Source organism: Synchiropus splendidus, chromosome 4 (genome assembly GCF_027744825.2).
Source record: "Synchiropus splendidus isolate RoL2022-P1 chromosome 4, RoL_Sspl_1.0, whole genome shotgun sequence".
Classification (NCBI taxonomy): domain Eukaryota; kingdom Metazoa; phylum Chordata; class Actinopteri; order Syngnathiformes; family Callionymidae; genus Synchiropus; species Synchiropus splendidus.
This window is the reverse complement of record NC_071337.1, coordinates 14,033,526-14,058,217: the sequence shown is the minus strand read 5'-3', so window position 1 is coordinate 14,058,217 and position 24,692 is coordinate 14,033,526. Positions and strand designations below refer to the sequence as shown.

At 41.0% G+C, this 24,692-nt stretch overlaps 2 protein-coding genes across 4 annotated transcripts in view; one reads left to right on the top strand and one right to left on the bottom strand.

The window, feature by feature from the left end:
- The window catches only part of necab1 (N-terminal EF-hand calcium binding protein 1), a 28,283-nt gene extending 21,204 nt beyond the window's left edge, over window positions 1-7,079 (bottom strand). Inside the window, exons 1-5 of one of the 3 annotated variants that reach the window (XM_053861421.1) lie at window positions 6,827-7,079; window positions 6,120-6,136; window positions 5,193-5,300; window positions 3,373-3,397; window positions 155-263 (exon numbers count right to left, since the gene is read on the bottom strand). In XM_053861421.1, coding sequence (XP_053717396.1) covers window positions 155-263; window positions 3,373-3,397; window positions 5,193-5,264 — 206 coding nt within the window. In that variant the 5' untranslated portion in view covers window positions 5,265-5,300; window positions 6,120-6,136; window positions 6,827-7,079. Of the gene's footprint in view, window positions 1-154; window positions 264-3,372; window positions 3,398-5,192; window positions 5,301-5,577; window positions 6,034-6,119 lie in introns of those variants that run through there. The other 2 variants (XM_053861420.1, XM_053861419.1) reach the window with 2 other exon arrangements.
- Window positions 6,836-24,415, top strand: tmem64 (transmembrane protein 64). The gene is made up of 3 exons (XM_053861423.1): window positions 6,836-8,575; window positions 17,889-18,044; window positions 20,371-24,415. Exons 1-3 carry the CDS (start codon window positions 7,865-7,867, stop codon window positions 20,560-20,562), a joined length of 1,059 nt encoding a protein of 352 aa, XP_053717398.1. The 5' UTR covers window positions 6,836-7,864; the 3' UTR covers window positions 20,563-24,415.
- Window positions 24,416-24,692: the final 277 nt, after the last annotated feature.

Sequence of the window (24,692 nt, the reverse complement as noted above, 5' to 3'; positions counted from 1 at the left end):
CATGAGGCACACTTGTCGTCTCAAACTACATCGGAGGAAAGTACACTTATTTACTCTGATAGTGCAAAATGTTCCCAAAAAGAATGTTGACAATAAAAAAAAATACATTTTCAACTTCAGCAGAAGGACTACAATGAAATATTTAAATGCTTACTCAGTGTTGTGAGTGTCAATTGTGTGGAAAAGCTCCTTCAGTTCCTCAGCTGTCAGGACTCCATCAGAGAAGTAGGACTTGAACTCGTCGAAGGACAGCTTTCCATCATCTGCGGACAACACACAAATGCATTCTGTCAACATCACTGCTGGTCTGGTAGTCGGACCTCTAGGGAGAGCAGGAGGCCATGTTGTCATCACAAACTATTAAGAGGGGGGGGTCTTCAGTCCTGGAGGAGACATGGAGTGTCAAATATTTCATTTAATGGTTTAAGAGTGGGACGGGTGGCCCACTGGAGAACTGTTTCCAAAAGATAAACACTATTAAAATGTAGCCTTACAGTCAATTTTCTTTGTCATTTCATTTTCTTTTCTTATCAACTATATCACTTATGTAGGAAATACAATTACAGTGGTACCTCGGTTCTCGACCACAATCCGTTCCAGAAGGCCGTTTGAGAATCGATTTGTTCAAAATCTGAATCGATTTTTCCCCTTACAATGAATGGAAAAAGAAATAATGCGTTCCAAGCCTTAAAATAGGCTTTTGTAGGAGTGAATGTAGAGTGTCTGCTGCAGGTGCGCTGTTCCTCTATGTGTGTGGCCGCTGCATGTGGGAGGGGTTGCCGAGTGAGTGACGTCTCTCCAGAACTGAAGAGGTGCCCGGTGCGTGTCCAGCTCTGAATGTGCGCTTCTGTGCAGTTTGGCTGTGACAAAGTCATAAACCAAGTAACGCTCTGTCCCAGACTCGCCTCATCCCTGTCCCAGCTCCAGCCGACAACAGTACGGAGAGCGAGCACCTCCCCTGTGACACTCTACCACGGTCCAGTGCGGAGACAGGAAAGGTATGCATACAGAGGCTGCGTTATACACAATAACAAAGCACGTCGTGGGTCAGCTGATCGGTCCGGCTTTTTTGGGGGGGCGTTCGAGTTCTGGATTTTCGTTCGAAATCGGAAGCAAAAAAATCTTGAAATTTTTGTTCAAACTTCGATTTGTTCGAAGTCCGGGACGTTCAAAAACCGAGGTACCACTGCATAAACACTATTTCCCAACGGTATACATACTTTTTTAATCACGCTTATCTTTTATAAAAACAATTGTCCCAAAGACAAGGCAACATTCAAATAGCCCCATGGCTGTGTCTAGCCATGGCTGTGTCGGTGACCTGCTCTGAAGGTGAGACACAGTGTAGACATGCAGAAATGAGTGACATGTGAAGGACGTAAACGCACCAGCATCACTCACACACACACACACACTCACAGTAGAATGGCTGGAAAAACGACTTAGAATATGAATGAGGCGCAGCAGGCGTGGGCCGACATCTAATCAACAGTACAGAACATATATTTAAACATCAAGGACGCATGTCTTGTCAAGAGGCCTATTAATTCTGATCAGCTAATGGCAGCGGTAAGTAGACTGCAATTAATGTGTCATTGGGAACATTTTCATGCCCTAAGTGTTGACCAGATGTGCTTATTGTAGAAGCCCTGTCAGTGAAGGAGGAAAAAACAGAAGATCAGAACTCAAGTGAAGCGATCGTGTCAGTGCCTTTTATCCTCCCATAAAGATTTGTTCATCTGTCTGTGACCACTGAACAGCCGCACATTACATTATTGGTGTCATACATCCTCAAACTTCATTGGTTAGAAGAAGCATATGATAGTGATGGAGAGTGGCCTGGCCTTCTAAATGGAGGCCCCTCCCAACATCTGCTTACAGTTTCTGGCGCACAAGTCAGAGTCAGGGACACTCTGCCCTTTACGCTTGGTGGCTTCAAATGTTTCCGAGCATGTGGAAGTGTAATCACTTGGCTGTAAGTGTACAAATGCACGACAAGAGGCATCAATGGCGCTCATATTCTCTATTCCTCTCCAGCCCACCTCCAGCCTATGTGAGGCCCACCTCCAGGCCACCTTCACCTCACAACAGCCAGTGCTGATCTGCAGCCTTGAACACTGCATGCTAGCTCCGCCCCTAGTGAGCACAACAGCTTGTCACAAATCAAAACAAATCGAGACTATGGCAGACACAGACGACAGATGTCCATCGGTGTAAATTTCACAAACCCCGCTCACTGTTTGCAGCAGTGACACAAACTCAAATTAATCTCAAAACAATGCTCCTTGCGAGCGTCAGTGATCACAGTCAAACATATCTATGATTGATGTGTGTAAACATTTCATTTATCTATATTTTTTATTGTGTCATTTATTTGCAATATTCTCAATCCATTTCAATGTGCTACTTGTGAGTTTGACTCCACCTGCGCATGGATTGAATTTTTTTCTTCAACACTAATTTGCACATAACAAGTATAAAATGTGTACTGTATCTATTTAATAATTACAACATTATTGTGATTAATTACAACAAAAAATGAATTAATTTAATTTAATATAAAATTGAAATTCTTATTTTCAAGACATTAAAAGCGCTTTAGTTTAAATAAGGTGATATAAAAACTTGAATATAGCCACCTTCGTGATTTATTGTGCCATTGCCAAACTGATGCAAAATAAACAATATTTTGTTGTATGTATGGGTCCGTCATTTGATTCAGTAATATACCAAATTCATTCAAATTGAAAAATGTGGCTTCTTGTGGCAAATATTCTTATACCATTAAACTGCGATTAATTGAGATTAATTCATCACAGATTCTCTTATTAACTACATAATTTTTCTTAATTGAATCAAACCCCTAATTTAAATAAATGAGTTGTGATTCAATTCTTGCGACATATTTGCTTTGTTAAAATGTTGTTGAATACTGCTATTCAGCCAAAAATATCCATAAATTTAAGACCATATGGCCTAATATCTAATATTACTATTCTATTTTATGCCTCAAAGTGTCATCAAAATGTCCAGATATATGTCGTGACACAGCCTCATAATGTTGAGATATTGACAAAATGCCATATTGGCCAGCTCTACCACACATACACAGGTATTGCTTTTCAGTCGAGGTACTAGCTAGTTGAGCATGCGGTATTCTAATTCATCATTCCACACCATGAACTACATTAAATCCCAACATCTTCTTCATGAACTTTGCGATAGTGAAGCTGAATGGGTATGGTCAGGGAAGCAGTTTCTATGGAAACGGAGAGAATGCCCTGCAAGCCATGATCAGAATTTCACTGACTGAGTACATCAGTTTTCATCAATAAAGGGACAACTGAGAGTGAAAGAGAGAAGCAAATTTACCGTTTTTATCTGCTCTTCGTAGAATCTGTAAAGAGAAAAGGGAAACAAGATGGGTGTCAGTAAAGGTTTGGCACCATCAAAGTTAAAATGTGTGTGTAGGTAAGAGCCATCGATCACTCTCTCAACAGCATTAAATATTTGATGGCGCTGTACCTCGGCCCGGAGGAGATCAAAGAGAGAATAGCGATGGCCACAACGGCTTTTAAAACAGCAACCTTGAGGTGGATTCACTTGCGCAGAGGAGCTTTGCGCGTCATCACAGAGCACAAGTCGACAGATAAACATGGTGTGTGATGTACTTCGGTAAAATATACGGGATTCTTGGAACTGGTTAGGAGAAACAGCTCTCACCAGGACTTTTTCACTGTGTACAGGAATGTCCAGTTGAACGGTGTTGAGGCATTGTTTCTGCACTGGTATTGACTGTCTCTAGATGCTCCCATGAACCAAAACATGGATTTTGTCTATTACTGATACAATATTTTCTACATATTGCGGACCAATATTATAGCAATATTACGCTAGTTGCTTCCGCTCTTTCACGCTAACAACTAGTATTCTTTACAAAGACTGGGTTGCTTACAATGGTAGTGAAGGAAAAAAAACATTCAAAAGAAACATCACAAAATACCATGCTACATAAGGTCATTTGTAATATACAGACGTAGTAATACAATGATAAGAAAAAAAGAGTGATTTTTATTAATTTATCTTCCACTTATTCTGTGGCTGGCGCCTTTCCCACATACATGCAAACGGTGGGCGTCATCCAGGGCAGGTCAGCCGTCCATGTGACATAGCAACGGACAACCATGCATACATGCACTGATAATTTAGAGCCATCAATGCCTGGTTCTGTAACCAGAGGAGTTCCCTGTAAGCACCGGGAGAACACACAAACCACACAGGGACCCAGAAGTGACTGTCATTGAATTTGAACAAGCAACCCTCCCACTGTGAAGCTGATAAACCACAGCTCCACAGCCTTCTTACCGGCTCAATACTCAGTATGCTCTAGTCTGCAGTGATTACATTCTCATTTTCCAGTCTCAACATCACTCCAGGTTGAAGTCGTGCTTTTGACGTTCTGTTTTTCTCGTCCCCTGGTTTCCATATTTAAAATGACTGAGTATATATATATATATATATATATATATATATATATATATATATATATAAAATTTTATTTTATTTGATTTTTTTACATGGTTTTATACGTGGTTTGGTGGATAGTCACAGAAAAAAAGACAGCACGCTTTCTTATTATCTGTATTTGCAAATCAAATGTTGTCGATCGCTTCCACCCACGGAATACAAATAAGTCATGATGTTGTTTCACACCTCTAAATATTGCAGGTGATTGATTGTTCTTTTTTTTTATTGACAATACCTTTAAGTGTAGACCTGACCATATGGTTCACAATCTCTCCAATAATTACCAAGCCACTACATGGGTGAGTCTGTTGTCTCTGTCAAGCACATAATCAATAACTCGCCCTAGAAATAGGCTCATTTGCAACCACTTGTATTGACGCCGAAATGAATCAAACACCTCCAGGGAGTTAAAAAGTAGCAATGGTGGGATGCAGGATATTGCATAAGAGGAAAACACATGTTGACTGGGGACTGTTTGGATCTTCAAATCTCTGTCGACAGAACCACGTCCATCGACACCAACTTATTCACACAAAGTGAGTTAACACCACTACAACGACTCAAACTCACCACTGCTTTTGCTAAATCTTTGGAGAAAAGCAACGCAATACTTCAGCTCAATATACATCACTTCCAATATCAAATAGATGAGTTGTTTTACTTACGTCGATGAAGATGGACATGCCCTTCTTCAGCTCCATCTGGGCGCCAGGCTGAGCGTCTTCCACACCCTCCATACTCCAGAGTGATGCTTGTGGTGGTTCCTGGCTGCTCTGGAATGATACGACCGAGATCGATGCTCTCGCTGCTGCTCGGAGGAGAGCGGGGATGACGTCAAGTCGCCGGGAGTAAACGACACGACTTCCGCCATTATGAACTCACACAAAGGCTATTAAGAGTGGTTTCAAGCCAAATCTTTAAATACATATATTGGATTAACATCAATAGAAAACCCAGGTTTAACAAAATGCCGACCATTTAGCAGTGTTGCTCGACCGTTTAAAAGAAAACAACTTAACTTCCGGTAACATGGTACTACACTCTGGGTACCTTGATATATCGAAACGTCACTTGTTGCATCAGTCATCCGTTTAAACAAGTTGAACTTGGATTTTTGTTCCGAGTCAAAGCTTCAGATGAATTTTAGCATGTTTTACTATGATCTCTCTTTCAATTAAGTCAAACTTCGCTCCTGAATTATCAAATAAATTACAGTTATTTTGAACATTTGTGTGGCTTTGTTCACATAGGTTTGGATCATTGGCGGGTAATTACAGTACACTGACTATACAGTATACAATCTACGTCTATAGACTAAAGCACAGTCTGACTGGGGAACGTCTGGTGCTGCAGTGGGTGATGTGTTGGACGGTCAACATCTAGTATCATAACAGGACAGGAGTTTAGAATGTCTGGAATTTATCATTGTACGTGCAAAACGTTAAACACACAAACATTCTTCGGGTGTCAGCTTCAAAAATAATTGTAAAAATAATGTTTCTCTCATGGCTGTTAGCATCGAAGATGCCATTTGAGAACTCTGTTGCCAATGTTTATATATTAAGATACTGTGAAAGAAACCATTCTCTTACCTAAATTGCGAAATCAGCTGTAGGAAATGCAATGAAATCATGAAATCTTGCAGAGGGGTTCAATGTAGACTTACTTCTAATCAGAACCCATTTTTACATAAAATCTCCAGAATGATAACCTCATCTGACTCACAGTACCAGACTCAGATTATTATTCTGATTAATCAGACATGGAAGAAAAATGTGAGGTATTTTTAATTCCAGATATCCAAGTAACGACGAATGTGAGATGTCCATGACAAGCGTTGGTCGGTCTTCCACGCATCTGCAATTTAGCTGAAGACCACCAATAGTCCATCAACATATGGTTTAGAAATGCTTTTGAAAACAAGAACAGCTCTGTTCAGACTGTTCGTCAACCTCGAGTTTACGCTGTATAACAGTGCCATCTTGTGGATGGGTTTGGCAGCCAAGCGATAACATTATAATAAATCACTTAGGCACAAATAACCTTTTGAGCACACTCAGATTTACTTAATGTGGGCTTTTGACTTGGCTGACATTTTTGTTATCTGTCTATACATATATCTATATCTGCTATGGAACTATATTTGTATATAAAACTTCTCCTGAACGCAAACGTCCGGTGGAGCTTTTTTCAAAACATGTTTCAAAGATTTGGTCTTTGATCTTTCAAAGATTTGGTTGGTCTTTCATAGCGAATGATATATAAGTCAGGACATAATGGAAAACATAAATTTACTTGCCAATGGTATTTCTTCAGAATCAGAATCAGAATCAAATTTATTGCCATGGTCATTTCCAGTCACTGAGTAATTTGTTCTGCTTGTCAGATGCGGAAGAAAACACATACGATCATAATAACACTATCATCTCGCCTAGCCTAAATCGGGGAAAAAAATCAAGTCATTTTTAAATACATATTTCTTTTGAAAGAATCACAAAAACTAATGGCATTATTTAAAATCTAACGATCCACATCGGTCGTGGTGGAATCTGCCTATGTGGCATCACCATAGACGCGGACAATCGACCAAAACAAACGGATTCATGCGCCAAATATCGCGATAACTATCACGTGCCTCTGATTGGTGAAGAAGCGCAACTGGTAAGTCACGTGGCTTGGGGTTACTTGGCATTCTGGGACACAAACAGCGTCAACAGCAGCGTCCGCCGTGGATGGACCAGTACCCACTCGACTCCAGCGGGAACTGTGGCGCTGCGTCACACTAGTGTATTGTGTCAGTGCTGTTACTGCGAACAAGGAGGCCGGCGATGCTGTAAAGTCCTTGAAATGCTCCGTTGGACTTTATCCACCCACTGAACCAGTAGCGAATGAGCCGAGCCCTGCTGTGATTCAACGCCATGCTGGTGGGCTCCCGTCAGCTGCGCGAGGATGCTGGACGGTCTGGGACCACAGATCTAGTCACGTCTTCTCGAGGTGTTTTCCTCATTTTGGGAGCTCTAGTGTGAGGAGCCGCCTGAGGAGCGAGGACCTCTCTGGATATGGCGACATTTAAAAAGAGATGTCAGCGAACGAGCAACTGTGAACTGCTGGAGTGGTATGTGGCCCAGTTGATGTATCCGAGATAAATAAGATGGACGCTAAACGCAATGGCTGAGAAAGTTGACTGCTTAAATATGCTTCCTCTTCCTACTCCTTCATTTATTTTTTACTGAAGTATGATTATGTGTTGGATGTGAAGAAAACGGACTGAAGACGTTGCTGTCTTCTTGTGGGACAGTTCCTCCGAGCTTTCCAAAGAGCTCCTTCAAAAGCCAAAATGTCCACGTTTGGGTCCTCGTCCATGCAGTTGTTGTCAAAGCTTATAAAGCAAGCAGCTGGGAAAGCGGAGATCCAGCTGAACCGCTGGCTGCAGAGGACAGCTACGGAGGAGCCTGACAAGATAGACATCCTGATATGCAGCGCCTTCGACGAAAGAGGGATCAACATTGGGAGCCCAGAGGGTGACCCTGAAGTGGCCGGTGACACGGGAGCGACACCTTTCAGCCACACTGGAGACTTCAGACACCCCTGTTGTATTACCACATTTTGCTTCAAGAGTGCCCTGCTGGCGTGCATCCTGACAGCTGTGTGTTTCTCCTCAGTCGCCCTGGTGCGCCAGTACCTCAAAGACCTCTTGATTTGGGTGGAGAGCCTGGACAGCTTTGTTGGAGCACTCCTCTTCATAATCGGATTGATCATCGTGTCATTTCCATGTGGCTGGGGATACATAGTTCTGAACGTGGCAGCTGGCTACCTCTATGGCTTTGTGCTGGGCATGGGGCTCGTCATGGTGGGCGTTTTAATAGGAACGTTTGTGGCTCACCTGGTGTGTAAACGGCTGCTGACCGACTGGGTGTTGAACAAAGTTGGGAACAGTGAACAACTCAGCGCTGTCATCCGAGTGGTGGAAGGAAGGAGTGGACTTAAAGTTGTGGCCTTAGCAAGACTCACCCCAATTCCATTTGGGCTCCAAAATGCAGTTTTTTCGGTAAGTCATTCATTTGTTCTTATGAAAATGCTCTTTCAGATGCAAAGTACTTACGAAGCAGGGCTGATCATGGTCTTGACATTAGTCCAACTCTACACCAGGTGATAAATCCATACCTTTGTTTTTACTGTGTGCTACTTGTCAATGCAATAATTGAAAATAAATAACAACGGTCAAAGTCTATTTATGTGGGTTGGACAAATTCGTTTTTGCAGTTGTCATGACCCTGCTATATGGAAAATATAAGAAAATACTATTAAAGGGGACAATGTGTAAAGCAAATAAAAGATTCTTAATGTTATTATGGGTTGACATGGAGTTATTTGACTATGGTGGGAAAAGGAGAGGATTATGATCCAAATTGAGTCAATATTATTTTTTAACAACTTGTCTTATTAACTCATATTTCTATCAACCCGTGACTTTCCTCTGCTTACTGACTTAACAGAAATTGGGTACTTTCAACAACATGTGCTCCCATCTTATGTCATTTGGACTGAGGAGGTCCCAGGGGCCAGAAATGGCCCAACAGAAGATGTCATCTTTCATTGCTTTCCAAATTTTAAGTAGAAACTCTTCTTTTTTTAGATCTTTATTTCCCCTTTAACTTCTATTGGGTGATTTTGATTTTACTGTAGTTTTACTGTTTTTACTACCTTAAAGTACCTTTATATCAAATTGTTTTAACTGTAGTTTACAAGATATTTACCACTTAAAAAGATAATCCAACATTTACGATTGATATAAAATATTGATATTGATATAAAATAAAAAAATATTATCAAATCACATTTGAACCGGATTATGTTTTATATGGTGAGATTACACATTTTATACGACTGATGTGGAACATTTTAGGTTACATTTGAGATTCTTTTTCTTCTGGGTTTTGGCTCTACTGCCCCTCACACTAGTCTCAGTATATATTGTGGCCCCTTAACTGCCCTCCCCTGCTTTAGGATCCCCATCATCTGATGATGGTCCACTCTCGCCATGGTGCATATACACAACACTCTACAGTTCTTTATAGATAATCTAATGTGGAACCAGGCTTTCATTTTGTCTTGTTTTGTCTTGGAGGTTTCCATCTTATTTTAAGAATCCAGAATTTCCGGAAACACAATTAAGAGAACTCCTTAGTGATTTAACGCCACCATATTGTGACTTCTGACAGGCAGAGTCACTGCTGGAAAATCAGTGGGATGAGAAGTCGCGACAGAATGTCTGGAAAACAAAATGAACTTGTTATATACCTTGTTACATCCTCCCTGCCGAGACCGTACACTGAGTCCCTCTTGCGAGAGATTAAACCCAGCAACTGGATTGTCAACATATGTCCTGACCCAGTACACCTTGCTGCATTTTTGCATTATTTAAGAGGTAGTTGAAAAGACTTCCCCTCAGGATGCATGATGAGCAGTGTGGTCGTGATGAGTGATAGATGTCTCTTGTATGCTGACTATGTTTCCTCAGGTGATGAACCACTGAACGATAGTTTATCCAAACAGAATCTTCCTTTTCTCTGAAAGTCAGAAGACAGAACGTCTCACAGCCGCAAGATTACTGTTCAGGAATGTGAACAGGTCATGACAGGCTTGAGCAACAGCCCACTATAGACCCACCACTTTATATAAATGGGAAGATAGTCAAAGGTCCTGCTGCCGACTGCAGGTGCAGCTTCTGCAGTTAATACAGTGGCGATAAAGTCACTCAAGAGAACAGTACAGTTAAATGTTCATCAGAGGGAGATGGAGGCATGAATGAAAACCTGGACTGTTCTGAAGTAACAAAGGAGGATTATGAAAGTAACACATTCATATAATGTGTTGTGGGACCTTGGTGACGAGCAAAGGCATGAATACAAGGCAACTTCACGAGTTTCAACACGGATCCCTTGAGGAAACAAGTGAAGCAAGAGCATGTGAAACACCAAGGCGGCAGTGGGATTGTTCATACCCGCTCGTCATACATTTAAAACCAGTTGTATTTTCTACATTGTCAATTATGGTACAACAAAGTTACTATGAAGGGATGTTGTCAAGACCTGGAGCTATACCACACCCTCAGCTCCAGCAAGAACAGCAGTTCTCACAGCCGCTTGCAGAACTGTCTCAGAAAGTATGTGCAGACGTACTTGCCTGGTTTTGCTTGTGGGCCCTCTGGCTTCCACCCGTTGTTCAAAAATATACAAACCTTTGACTGGTGTGAGCTGGGATGGCTTTTCTCTACTTGAATTATGAGAATAATGCCAGCTGTATATTGTGTGTATTAATATTATGTAATGGAGGTCATATTCTAGAAGATAAGAGCAGGTATGAGCGGCGCTCTTATCGTTTCTGTGTGAGTTACAAGGTTTTTTTTCTCATGGTTACAGTCACAAATGATCACACGCTTTGTCAGAAAACCGACTTTGGAGCGACATGATAGTTGTAGCTGGTCTTGCAGTCTACATTGTTATAGTGCTGGTGGGTTAACACAAGCAGGTGGTAATGACCCTATTCTCGCGACTGCTTAGGGGCTTCTATTTAGTGTGACATTGCACTCTAACAGCACAAGACATTCAAGTAAACGGAAGCATGAATGTCAGACTGCACTCTGTCAACTTTGAGTTTAGATGAAAGAGAACGTAATGAAACCTTGAAATTCAGTTCTGATAGCTCTGCGCTATCTGGGGTCTTTGAAGCAACAGATTGTTTCTTATGGTTGTGTTTTGGAGAAAAAAAATGTTTGACTCTATCCCGGTATTAAGAATTATTTGGAAAAGCCAAAAAGAATCACCAAATTTTGTTTATTGCCAGCTGTTTTGTCATTCTGGTCGCAAATGTTAGCACTTCTAACTTAAGCTTTCCTGGAGCTGCTCCCCGCCCTGACTGCGTTCTCATTCTAAAAACAAAACAAAACATCATTTCATGGTAACTGACACACCATCCCTCGTTCTCACTCAACCTCAATTAATCGCATAATAAACAACTCCAATAACAACAGAAAATGGTTTAGAACGACAATTTCAATCCCTGGCATGTGAATCATTCCTACTGGTACACATTTAAATGGACTGTAGTTTTTGGAATGCAATATTAGTCGGGTAACAAACCTTCAATATCCCAGCCATCGCATGAGTGAAGGGGTGGATTGCTTAATTTTGGTAAATCAAATTTATTTTCTATTCTATGTATTTTTTGACTGCCAGAGGGTCCTGCGCCTGGACAGTTAAATGCCACAATAATTGTGAGGTCATAACGCAGTTATTCTTTTTCACACAAATAATTTAATATCTATAATTCAAAGCACAAGTAGTTGTGGTGGACACATGCTACTGTTTCGGAAACGCAACACCAGAATAAAAACCTTTTTTCTTAATTTCAATAGAACAGCTCGCTTCTGTCTGTGTTCCCACTCTAGTTTATGACCTTGACCAGTACTTCACTATCATGTAGCAGCACCTCTCTTAACCTGAGGCTCTGACCTTCATATATGGTATGAATAATGCAGCTACTCTCCCATCTCTGTCGTCACATTCCTACCTACCCACAAATAGGTGAAGCCTTGAGGGGCACTTTTGTAGTCCCTGAATGATACTGTTGCACCTTTCTCCGACTTTAGTAACACTTTGGTGGTTGGCTGTGGTATTGGATTTTATCCAGTAACGCTAGAACAGCCTTTCAACAGAGATCGTGTTCTTGTCACAGAGCTCAAATGGCTCCGCTTTAAAAGTCTCTTGGTTTGTTTCTGTACCACCTAATGTTGTGAGTCAGCGACTTGGACACTTTGTGACAGCTTTTTCTCTTCTGCATAGAAAGATGCCAGTTATGGTGGTTCACTGAAATTATGCGGGTTTTCTTGGCATGTCCTTGAGGAGGCTTCAGACTAACTAAAACAGTATGGTTAAAAAAATAATAACAAAAATAATGATGCCATGCAGTCAGAAACAGAATGTATAATGTATGTATGTATGTATTGAAAATTAGACTAGAAATGTATTTTTATTTTGATAAATGTATTCAATTAAACGTGCATTATTGACATTATATATTTATATTTATGTACTATTTAGTTTCCTGAAAAAGTCTAAATGAAGGAGAAACATGTTGGTTTATCCTTTAATTTATTATGTATTATTTATTTATTATATAATTTATTTTTTACATTGAATTCGACCCAATTCTGCATTCAGTTGAATGGTCTGTGTAAAGTGAATTTTTTAAAATGCTTGTAAATATTAAACAATTGGAATGCTATAATCTACCTACATTGTGACTAAAGTTGCCTGTTTCATATTTCATGTCATAACTTACATCGGTGAAATACAGCATGGTTACGTCTGCACAACCATCTAGTCAGACAACGTGTATAGTAGCCATTGTGTCTGTATTTGAAGCCATCTTGCAAGTACATTCTTCTTATGCACCTTTACTGCATTAGTAAAAATGGATACCTGTACTGAAATGGCAGCTGACTGTGTTACCATATGTCATATCAAATGCACATTTGAGAGTCGGGCCGCCTCCAGTGTCAACTCTTGTGATGTTTACGCATCGGTGTTTCAGAGGCATCTCAGATCCAAAGAATCTGGCTGTGACAAAAAGCCCAGCAGTGAGCTGATGAAGAGAGGTTTGGGTTTGATGTTGGGAAACTGGGTGATCTGATGAGGTGCTCATCTGCAACCTGGTGTGTCTTCTTCTTCATTGGTTTTGTTTATTTGATAAAAGTGGCGTTGAACACTCGAGACAAGAATTTAGAGCGTTTGTCAGTGTCAAAGAGAAAGAGGACACCCTTGAAAGGTCGCTGCTCCACGACACAAGTCACACCTCATTGCATGTTTGTGACTGTCATTATGACAGCTATGGGGGAACGACAGTGTAAACCGACTTCCTCTAGTCCCGGTGTTTCTTCAGCTGTCTGCAGGGAGACCTGTTTAACATGTGGTTTTGGTGCTGTAATGTACGCGCTGTGGCATTGGTGAGCGTGTTCTGTGGGTGAGTCTCGGTTCCACTGAGCGCACTGCCTGTTTTTGCTGAAGTGCATGGTGATGCTTGCTGTATCAGGTAATATAAAACCAAACGAGGATTGCAGCGCTTTGCAAGTCAGTCCCCTTGTGGTAGCATTAAAATTCTCTGAACTGGGTATGTATGAGTTCTATAAATAAGCAACAACATGATGCAGTACAAATTCAAGTCAATATTGCCTCAGCAAGTTCACCTTTTACGGGATTTTATTTAAATGTTAACGTTTAACTTGCCGATTTTGTTCTTTCTAATCTTAGCTGTTTCTTTGCTGTTGTGTACATCAAGTGAATTTACTGGTCTGTGAGCCTGATGGCCCAGTAATCCCATTTCAAAAAGCGGCTTAGCTTCTTGTTAAACAAGTTAGCCTTAGTGATATTCTGTTTCTCTTGAATGCACAGCTCCTATATCTGTAGTTCTTATTTTGCTTGGTTGCTACTGTTTTTAATTTGTGGATTGAGCACTTTTTCCCACCCAATTTTTATAAATCTTAAACACTTGCTGGTTCAATTTGCTGTAATCGCCGGTGCGCCATGCTGCTATTGAAGTCAGGAAAGTCTGCTTGAATCTACAGCAAAAGTGCCTTTTGTCTCATAGATTTTTGGAGAAATGTCTGTGAAAGCTCACATTGCTTACAGCTTCCCATTTTTAAAACTGTCTCCATGTCTGTCTCTATACCTAGTTTTGTATTGCAGCAGCGATTGTCAGCCCAACACTGCAGGGTTAGTTTTTCAGATTGCATCTTCCTTTATTTGGGTGACATCATTTGGACAGGTCCTCCTGCCATCCACGTTTGAGTGTGTGCGTGAATGGGTGTAAAGCACTTAGGTTGTTGGATAAGCAAGGAAAACGCTATAAGTAAAAACCACCAACCATTTACCATTTTACTTGAAGAACTCGGATATGGTGGATTGATCTATCAGAGCAGCTTGTTGCGTTTGTCCAGTTGGACCTGATGCACCTGTCCCATCCTGACCTCACACAGATTCCCATCCTCCGGCCAATGCAGGAGTGCCGTAAATTCCCCATCAAGCTTGTGAGCTATTTTCGACTCCATGTCTCCGCCTGTGTGGACTAGCTGTCGACATATCTTATAGCAGCATCTCTTCTTCTTTGCTGGTCTCTCAGATTTTTGTCCTTTCTGAGCTCTCTTACTACGGTTTGCTTACAGCAGAGAGTGACGTCCTTGGCGACGCTATCTTCATTTGGTCTGTCAATCAAAGTGCCTTCTCAGCAAGCTCGAACTAGCATGTGCATTTCTTTGCCATCTCTTGTTCCAGTCGGATTTTGTGTTGAGTGTTTTTGTTTTTCCTGTAGTCAGCCATGCCTGATTCCATTCTTCATTCATCAATATTGTTGCTGTTCTTTATGCTTAATGAATCCGTTTGAGAGCGTCAAGTCAAGCTGCCATCTTGCGTTCGTCATGAGTTCTGAGTTGGAGTTACATCTTTTTTTTTTATCATTAAAATAATGTTAATCTTTATTTTGAGGAGCACAAATTCACCATTGATATACTAAGGACTTGCTTATTTACTGTTCATAATCAGTAATTATGACATTGTTTTGAGTGAATTTTTTGTGAACATTCCAGAGTAAAATTTGAACACCGAAATGAAAATTTGTGGCTGAAGCCGAATAAAATAGAAATTGTTTGGCCAAATACCAGTACCAAATAATACTGAGCATCAAATATATATATATTTTTTTACAATTTTTAAATGTTGCATAAATAGTCTCAAATAAATGTTGTTTATACATGTTTTAATTAAATATTCAGATGATTGGATATTATTGACATTTAAAAAATGTCCTTCACTTGCATTCCAAAAATTATTGTAAAAGAAATTATGGTAGACAAACGCACAACAAATCTATTCTTGTCTTTTTGAAACAAGCTATCTTAGCCACCGTGAGTAGGCTAATAATGTAAACAGAAGGCTGTAAATAATTTGTTTGAATACGTGTTTCCAACACTTAAAATATCTGAAAACTTCCACACTGTATGCAGACTTTGGATCACACTTTGCACCGCGCTAGATACCTGGCAACATGGACATCAAATATAGAGGAAGCTTGTGATACATGGGTTGGAAAGCCAAGCTAATTTCGACTTCTGTTCAACTGCTCCTGTTCAGTCACCTGCCGACCGGGCTTTCAGCCCGGGGAAGTGGGTGCTGTCACCGGGAAAATGGAGGATAGTGTTGTGCACTTCCGCATTTTAGTGTTCTTACACGTTCTATGACATTGCGCTGTCGATTTGAAGCCAAAATCATTGTTCAGGCTCTGCTGCCTTCTCCCTCAATGAGTCTTTGCCACTGAATCAAATGTTGCTTTTTTTACACTATACACCCAAATATATTGTTCGAAAGTTGGGTGCATCCCTATCAGTTACACTTATGGATGTTCCCTAATTTAAAGTGTAACCCTCCATTTGTTTTACATGTTTGTTGCCACATTACCGAGACTTTCTTGTTAAGTCCCTTCTTAAAGTTGTAGAAGTGTCGGATAAAACTTGTCTTGTTAAAGAATATTCATTGAGTGAGCCAACATAATGTTTAAAATTTGATATTAAATGTAACGTTTTGTCCCACAAACTGATGGATGTTTATAAGAAGCAGCTCCAGTGAGCATTGAAAAAAATTGGGTCAAGTGGGATGATGGAAGGTTTTCTGCAGATAATCCTGATAGATGCAGCTTGCAGATGTGAGTGGGAGGCTCGCTGGAAATTCTGACTGCACTCAAAAAAAATCATCGCTATCGCCGTCCTCAGCTTATGTGTCGGACATCTGCCTTTGCCAGGGTCCGTCTCTGGGTGTGGACTGGTGAGGAATGTGCGAGTGAGAGCTCCCCTTGTTTCTCAACAGCTCTTATCAGCTTACATGCCATGTCTCATAGATCAGCTGAAGGCGTTGTGATAGCATTAGTACATGGTTCACTCTGATCGCGGCTAATATCTGAGAGAAAACTCCAAATCCACAGGAGAAGGGAGGCTTCAGCTTTATTATGAGAGGCATGTTATATTTGTATATGAACCAAGACTGGGATCTAATCTGTGTGTTGAATGGTAACAGGAGAGGTTGTTGAGGATTTATCTGTGCGACTGCAAGGTGGCGTCTTGGAGCGACAGCATGGAGCAGCACAGGCTGCTATCTGCACCCGTCGACTGACAATGTTTATTTTGTACCAAGGTCACAACTGCACCCATCCACACTTTGACACATCAGCTTATGACATCATTTAATGAAGTGGTCAAAGGTGGCAGTAAATCAAACACGCTTTTCTTCCAACCTCTCGTATAAAGATAAGCAGGCCAGTTATAAAACGGGAGCCGATTCTGAGTCCACTGTTGACAGAAGTCTGTTGCTTAGTTGACGAAACAGGGACATTTTATCTGCGCACCGTTGTCAGTTGCTTAGTGATCAACAGCAAATATTTGTGTACTATTTATACTCAAAAGCATCTGTTGTGAGTTGTTTTTTACCCTGGGTGAGGTCAATGCTGCTGCGCTCTTCCGCAAAATAATCACATTATGGAAGAATGACTAGAGGTGATTAGGCTTTGTAATTCGTTTTTTGTTGATGTCTCCATTCATTGGCTCAGACAAAAACCAACCTCTTGAGTTTGCTCTGCCTTAGGCATAGTACTGTGCACATGTAGTTGTCTTTTACTTTTGTTTACAGGCGGCTCAACAGTGTGATGGAATCTAAATTACGAAATTATATTTTTCTGTTCTTCGATTATTGTAGTTTTACTTGAGCCGTGAAATGTCTTGAGTTGGTGATATCAATTGCTTGGTGACTGTCCTCCTTGTTATGAAAATGTTTCTGTTTTTCAGTGGCAATGCTACGTAACACCTTTTAAATGTCATTTGCACTTGCCATTGTTCCCTGTTTGCAACTTTGTGGATCGAGCAAAATGCAACGCTAACTAGTGGCTCGTGTTACTGAACAGTGATGAGGTATCAGGATTTGATATTAAGTGACTCAGCAGTCTATACCCAAATGCATTGTCGGATTACTGTCAGTACCGAAGGTTTTGGATTGTGATACGGTGGCCAGGTCACTGCAGAACTTTCTTACTCAGCTCTATAATATGCTCACTGCTGTGGCTGCAAGAAAATAACTATAAATCCTGGTTCACCAGAGTCCCAAACCACCTACACCCATGCTAGTCTGATATGCTAGGTGGAAATCATATTGAAAATAAAGATGTTTTTGTAATGTCGTGAAACATTTTGATTAATAATGGAGATTACAGTATAGACCAGTATCATCTTGACTAAGGTTTTCAATGGCCTCTTGCTGTTTCAGATCACAGATGTGTCCTTGCCAAACTACCTGGTGGCCTCCTCTGTGGGCCTGTTGCCCACCCAGCTCCTCAACTCCTACCTGGGCACCACCCTCCGCACCATGGAGGACGTCATTGCTGAGCAAAGTGTCAGCGGCTACTTTGTCTTCAGCCTACAGGTGAGACTCAGACACTCATGCCTTATAGTTGTTCTACACGAATCAGTGTTAGGCTGTGTCCCATTTCTCACCCTAACACTAGCACTTGGTTTTGAGTGCCCCCACTATGAAGTGCCCTCCCACGACGAAGTGATTGACGTCCCTAAGAATTGGGACAACACTTCATGACGTCATGTGCGATGTGTTCACTTACGTCACGCATAAAGACAACGTGTCCTTGGGCGCTGATCATCTCGCTTGGTTTGGTGAACGAGGGTACGAGGAACGAGAGAGGTATGAGGATGTTAAAGTTAGCCTGGATGCTTGCCGACTGATGTTTGTTAAGAAGAAATAAAAACATACTCTTGTATTGTTCACGTTGTCTGACATGGTTGACCATTTGGGTCAATGACATGTGATACCAGAGAAAGCAAACAAACGGAAGAGTAGTCCTTGTTACTAATCAGAATCAGAAAAACTTTATTAATCCCAAGGGAAATTGTGTTCGTAACATGCTCTGTACACAACATATCACAATAAATTAAAAAGAAATAATATTATAAAGTGCAAAAAAAGTGATACAAAAGAGCTTAGAAAACAGTGTGCCAGAAATGTAGTTCAATAACAGAAAAATATGCCAAAAATCCCTTCATTGTATTTTTTTCAGGGATGCATTGTATGTTTTTAATGCCACAGGGTCTTTCTGATGGGTAGTCTCAGTCTGTTGGTCCATGTGCTTTTATATTGGACCAGGAGCTCATAAAATGTCCCTGTTGTCCTATCCAGCATTTTATTTAAATAAAGTACTATGGTATCCTGGAAATCTATCCACACTTCATATTCCCACTTGGTTTCAAGTCAGCTCCGGGGCTCCTTCGGTTCGAAGGGATCATTTCAAGTGGTGAATGGTGAGTGCCCTCGGTCTTAGGAGATTTGGGACACACTACGCTTGCGAACGTGCAGAACCCAGTTTTAGGGTCAAAAATAATTGTTAGGGTGAGAAATGGGACACAACCTTACGAGTCGTTCGCTAAGTATGAGTTTTTCTTTACTGCCATCTTACTCTTACTGACTCCACTTACTTTGAGAACTGAATCAGAGAGCAGCTACAGCATTATACACCAATGATTAACTGTAGAGAAATAGTATTTGATGCATGAATGAAGCAGGATGAAATGTGATTTGATCCCATTTGTTGTTTCTCTACTCACACGTTACTTTAAGCTGATGTTGAGTGACACCAAATGTACTTAAAAAAATGAATAACCGAGTGGTTGTTTATGTATCGTTTTCATATGATGGTTGGTTAATCATCAGGTGATACAGATTTCCCTGTTCTGATGGCCCGTTCAGGATGACAAAGCCGATCTGGATCTTGTTTTATATATTAATATCAGGGTTTTGGTCAGCGCACCTGAGCTCTGTTGCTTTTGACCCTGAATTTTAATCTGCATTCAGGATGTTTTCTGTTGCTTTTGTTGTCAAGTGTGACTCAACCTCAACAGTTGGGTTGGTAGAACATTTGCACCTTTTGGCCTGGCATGTGGACTACTTATTATTTCATCAACAAAAATCTAGCTATTTTTTATTAGTTTGTATTAAGTCATTCATTCATTATGTCCAATAATATTGTTGTGTAATTACTATTGAAAATAAAACATGTATCAATGGGGCGGGGTGCGTTGCTATTGGCATCATACCTATTCATGACTTTGGGTTCTTCATCTAAGTCTGTTGAACCCCACCAATGCTTGGGTTGGGAAAGATTCTGGGCTTCCTGTGGAGAGCTGTGGGAAAATGCTGAAGCTGCCATGTGCGGCCTGGAGCTAGACAACCCAAACTGCAGGTGGAGAGATGAGACATTTTCTCACTGTTATACTTGTTTGCCAGGCTGAGCAGGTGTCTGAATTCCCCGATCAAATGCTGACGTGGCAAACCAACAAATCCGTCTATTCAGGGACAGAAGTGGAACTGTTTGGTGAAATGGTTTTGGACTCTGAAAACTCAGCACTGTGCAGGAATGCTAACTATTCTCACATGGGTTGAAGCTGTCGCCACATCCAGAACACCTGCTCAGATCTATTTAAAATTCAGAGACATCAATGGGGGCTAGCCGACAGGGGTGCAAGGTCACAGTTGGCGCAGGTGTAAGAGGATAGCCTCACATATTAAGACTCCTTTTAACACTTGTGGGAATCAGCTGATGGATGTTGATGCCCTGGGCAATTTGTGCAGAAATAAGCCAGTATTGTTTTTCTTCCAGATGAGATTTATGTCAGAATGCGTGTGTGTAGTCAGTCGGATCTGAGCTTTAAGTTTAAATTGACTTGATGTTTCGCTGCTGCAGATCATCATCAGCATCGGCCTGATGTTCTACGTGGTGCACCGCGCTCAGGTGGAGCTCAACGCCGCCATCGTCGCCTGTCAGATGGAGCTCAAGTCCTCACACATGAACGGCACATCTACCAATCACAGCAACTTCTCCTACTGCAGCAAGAGGGCAGCAGCAAGCGCTGGAAACTGCATCAACATCGTGTGAACCCCGGCTCCAAAGACTGCTACAAGGTTTGAAGCGGACGTGTATCTGTCGCACACGTCCGAGGTGTCCTTCACCTCGAGTGGAGCGTCGCGCTCGCAGGATGATCTTTGATGGGACCAGACACCTTTAAAATTTAAGGTGCCAAAAGATGTTTGGTGATATAATTGAAACATTTTGTAGTTTTCTTTCACGACCCGGGCGGGTTTGACTCGGTCAGACGTCAAGTGATGCTGAAGATTTCAGGGCTCTTAGTTTTGCTGAACTTGCACTACATGACTTTGAAGGGTTTCTGAAGCAGAAACCGTGAAATTATTGAGTTTAATAGCACATTGTACTGGAGCCATCGTGAAGTCGTCTTTATTTCCTCTCAGATTCAACATGAGTTGTGGCGTTCTGCGGATAACTTCAGAGTAAATAAACACGTCTGAATCCAGAGGAACGGAAACACTGCCGATGGACGATAAACCCAAGTTTCCTGCTGTTTTATACGAATGAATTGTGGAGCCACGGTGTCTCATATCTGTCTAGTCCAAACACACGTTTGACCTTTCAAAGTCATGTAGTGTTTGAGCACAACTATACGATGTGGCGTCGACTGCTGACTCACAATATGAATGTGTTCATCGGAGCTTTCTAAAGACCCAGGGATTTTGGTTTTATTTTTTTATTTTCTTAAAAGAATGACTATGCACCTTTTTCACATGACGACAGAGAGTCCGTTCAGTTCACCATTCAAATATCAAGGGCATTATTTATCGTGGTCAAAGCCTATTTTTGCCGCACGGTGAGGCGAAACGCTCCCGGAGAGCACTTAGTGATGTCAGCGGAAACAGCGTTGACTGAGGATGACTGAGATGTTGGCGCACCCAACAGCTGGAGGGTGCCCAGTGGTGGTTTCTGGGTTGACACTGAAGTGAGATGTCAAGCGCTCCTGTAAAAGTGTATCTATTTTTTTCGGTCAGCTGAGATGTTTGATGATTTATGAATGTCATTTTTCTGTGCTGAAACCAAACAGACGTTGTTTTCACACACATCTAACAAGGGCCGCTGAAGATTCGAGGGAATTGGAGAACGCTCAGTGTTGCACATTTAAAAACAGAGTTTATGCAGGAGAGAGTGCATCATTTTAACAACAACAAAAGAGGTTAAAAACAATATTTAATATTGACTGAATTATTTAGATTTGAAGTGAACTGCTCCAAAAGGGAAAAGAGATTTGAGGTTGGGATGAAAATAATGTTTCGTTATTATGTCTTAATGCAGAAAAATAATAGGTTCCTCATACGTATTATTAGTTATTGTTCTCCTTCAGATTTGTGGATCTGACTGTATTGATATAATTTGCTCTTTTGTTATTCTTAAAATCTCAGTTGGACTGTGCTAGTTTACAAGCCATGAGCCAAAAAATTCTAGTTTAGATGATGGAAGTCTGCTGCATAATTGAGACGCTCCAGGTTTGATCGCCTATAAATGACAGCAGCCTCAGTGTGGAGACGGACCTCTGTAGTGTCCTGTGTTTGTGAAGTATTGTTGTTATTTATGGAGCCAGAGTGTTCGGTCCTGCTCACGTGCAGGTTGAGTTGATCAGAAACAATTTTAAAAAAGTGTTCCTGTCTCATTTCCCCCCACTTTTAACCTACTAGCAAAAGTGGAGAAAGACCAATGAATCAAAATAATTCATATGAAATCATAGCTCCTAGTTGCAACAATTTCAGCGATTAAAAAAAAAAGGAATTAAGGTGAAAAGTAATGGAAAGTAGTTCACGTGTTAAACGTGAGTGCATGCATTTTTTTCCTTAAGTATATTAAATTCTATGTCCATAGTTTGAGACTGAGAACAGTCAAAGTTAAACTGATAAATGCAGGAGAAAAGCTGGATTTAGTTGAAATATATCATGAAAAAGCACTAATGTTCAGCTTGAGGAAAAGCCCTGGGAAAGATTGCTTGTGACTAGTGAGGTGAAATTTTTTTTTCCGACTATTTTTACTTCAACTATCTAATAATTGCCCCTATGTGGTGTTATAGTTGAGAAACGTCAGTCTTTGTGTCGCCTAAAGTTTGTCTTTTGTTTTGCTTTGTTTGTTTTCAAAAGTGCCATGAATCGATAGCGAGTCATGATGTCAAGGTTCGAGTGTGACTTATTATTTCCCACAGCTGAAAAGAGGCTGCTTTCACCGAGAGAACGAAACAAAGCTCTTTCTTTTGCACTCTCCACTAAAAAGGTACTCGGAGCAGGAGCCAATACCAGGAAGCCGTTTGTGTCAGTCGAAGCTGAATCTGAAAAGCTGACAATCACACAAGGACACTTAACGGTGAATGTGATTCTAATAATTTCCTTTTTTTATGACGTGAATTATAGCTATGCTGCTCCTCAGACGCTGTCTGATTGAGGAATATCAAGGGCTACAGTGTTCTTTTTTTTTGTACTTTGGATTCAGTATTTGCCCAAAACACATTCCCTGGTTTAGTTTGTTTACAAATCTGATGATCTTTTGGCGGCCGTCTTGTTGGAGTGATCCCTTCCTCTGCCACTTTAGCAATAATCTCAAGCAAAAAAAAGGTGCATATTGGGTTTCACTGTTTATTTTGAGTGCTTACATTGATTTTACATTTCGAGAAACAAGAGAGTGATGAGACCCATGGTCTCTTTATTCTCTCAACTCTTTATTTCCTCTCCGCCACAATTCTCCAGATTTGTTGTTCATGCGAGCTGAGCCTTTTCTGACCCCAGATAGCTTTGACTTTTGTATTTATTGTTCAGCTCGGCACCAGTTTGACCTCACCCACAAGCATGTCGCAGCCCTGGTTTTCCGCTCACCGTCGAGTGGGGTCGGGCAGTTTCGTCCTCCGCTCGTGATCATTTGGTTTATCAAGCCCAATGTGACCAAAGTATTTCAACGACGTGACAAGAGAGGTTTTTGTTTTTATTTCTCCAAATAAGCAAAAAGGACATTTGTGTTGTGTGTTTGTGTTCGACCTGCCTTCGACCTCCCGCTGCCTCAGATCTGTGTATTTGTGCCGCCTACCGAGTTAGTGTGACGCACTGAAGCTGGCTGACTTCAGCTGGTGCAGCTTTGTACATGTTCATGGACAAGAAGTCAAATATGAGGCGATTAATGTAAAGTAGTATAGCATTACTATATTATTTACTGTTAATAAATAATATTGAATATTGAATTCAGTGCAGAAGCAGTCTGCACTGTATATAAAAGTCTCTATATATTGAATCTAGAAGTACTAAGAGTCAGTCAGTGGAAGCTTGGACAGGATGTGTTATTATTTTATAACAAACTGTTGCACAATATCCAATGACCTTTCTATGTGAAAGATGTCCTGTAATACAATGGTAATGACAGATTAATATTGGGGTTTTTCCAAAGCAAGCTGCTGCTTTGCACTGCAGCACTCTTACATAATCATAACTCGGTACAAAGCTGCACTGCTGAGTCGTGGTGGAGGCTTGTGCCATGTGTGTTGGAGAGATGTGAGAACCGCGTATCTGCCACGGGACACTTGTTATATTTTAGCATTTGGAATGGATGTGGATAAACAAGACTCTTCCTGGTGGGCTCTACTTAGATCTAGTTATGCAACAACTGATTCCTGAGGGAAGTGGATTTCATAGATTCACAAGCAAGACCTGCGACGTTCAGAGGAAGGCTGAATCGCTGGGCGTCAAAGGTCTCGCCTGCCGCTATGAAATGCAGAACTTCTCCGTCTGTATCAAGTGCATTACACATATACTGTATTTTGTTATACAGAGAATTTTACAGTGTATAGATAGAGATGAATATCGCTTTATGATGCTTGTTCAGTGTTATTTATGAGAGGAATAAAAATATGTCAACTTTGTTTCAGTGTTGCTGTTTGCTTCTCGTGATGATTCACTTTTTTTTTTTTTTTTAATTCTTTTGTGGTTGTCGCTGCTGTGTGTCTCACTGTGATCCAGTACTGGGGAGAGATCAACTACACGTAGCTGAACTCCAGAGCTTAGCAAGAATTTGCTGTAACGTCATTCATTTTCTGTACTACATAACTTCCACTACTTTATTATTCATCTTTGGTGCTTCGCTTCCCGGATAGCAGAGAAAAAAATGCACCAGACAGAATTGTGTGTTTCAAAAGCTGA

What these genes read in the sequence shown, in the direction of transcription:
- tmem64 (XM_053861423.1), top strand. Translation starts at nt 7,865, where the DNA reads ATGTCCACGTTTGGGTCCTCGTCCATGCAGTTGTTGTCAAAGCTTATA. An exon ending in TCCAAAATGCAGTTTTTTCG is followed by an intron (nt 8,576 to 17,888) that starts GTAAGTCATTCA and finishes TTGCTGTTTCAG; the next exon opens with ATCACAGATGTGTCCTTGCC. An exon ending in ACTTTGTCTTCAGCCTACAG is followed by an intron (nt 18,045 to 20,370) that starts GTGAGACTCAGA and finishes TCGCTGCTGCAG; the next exon opens with ATCATCATCAGCATCGGCCT.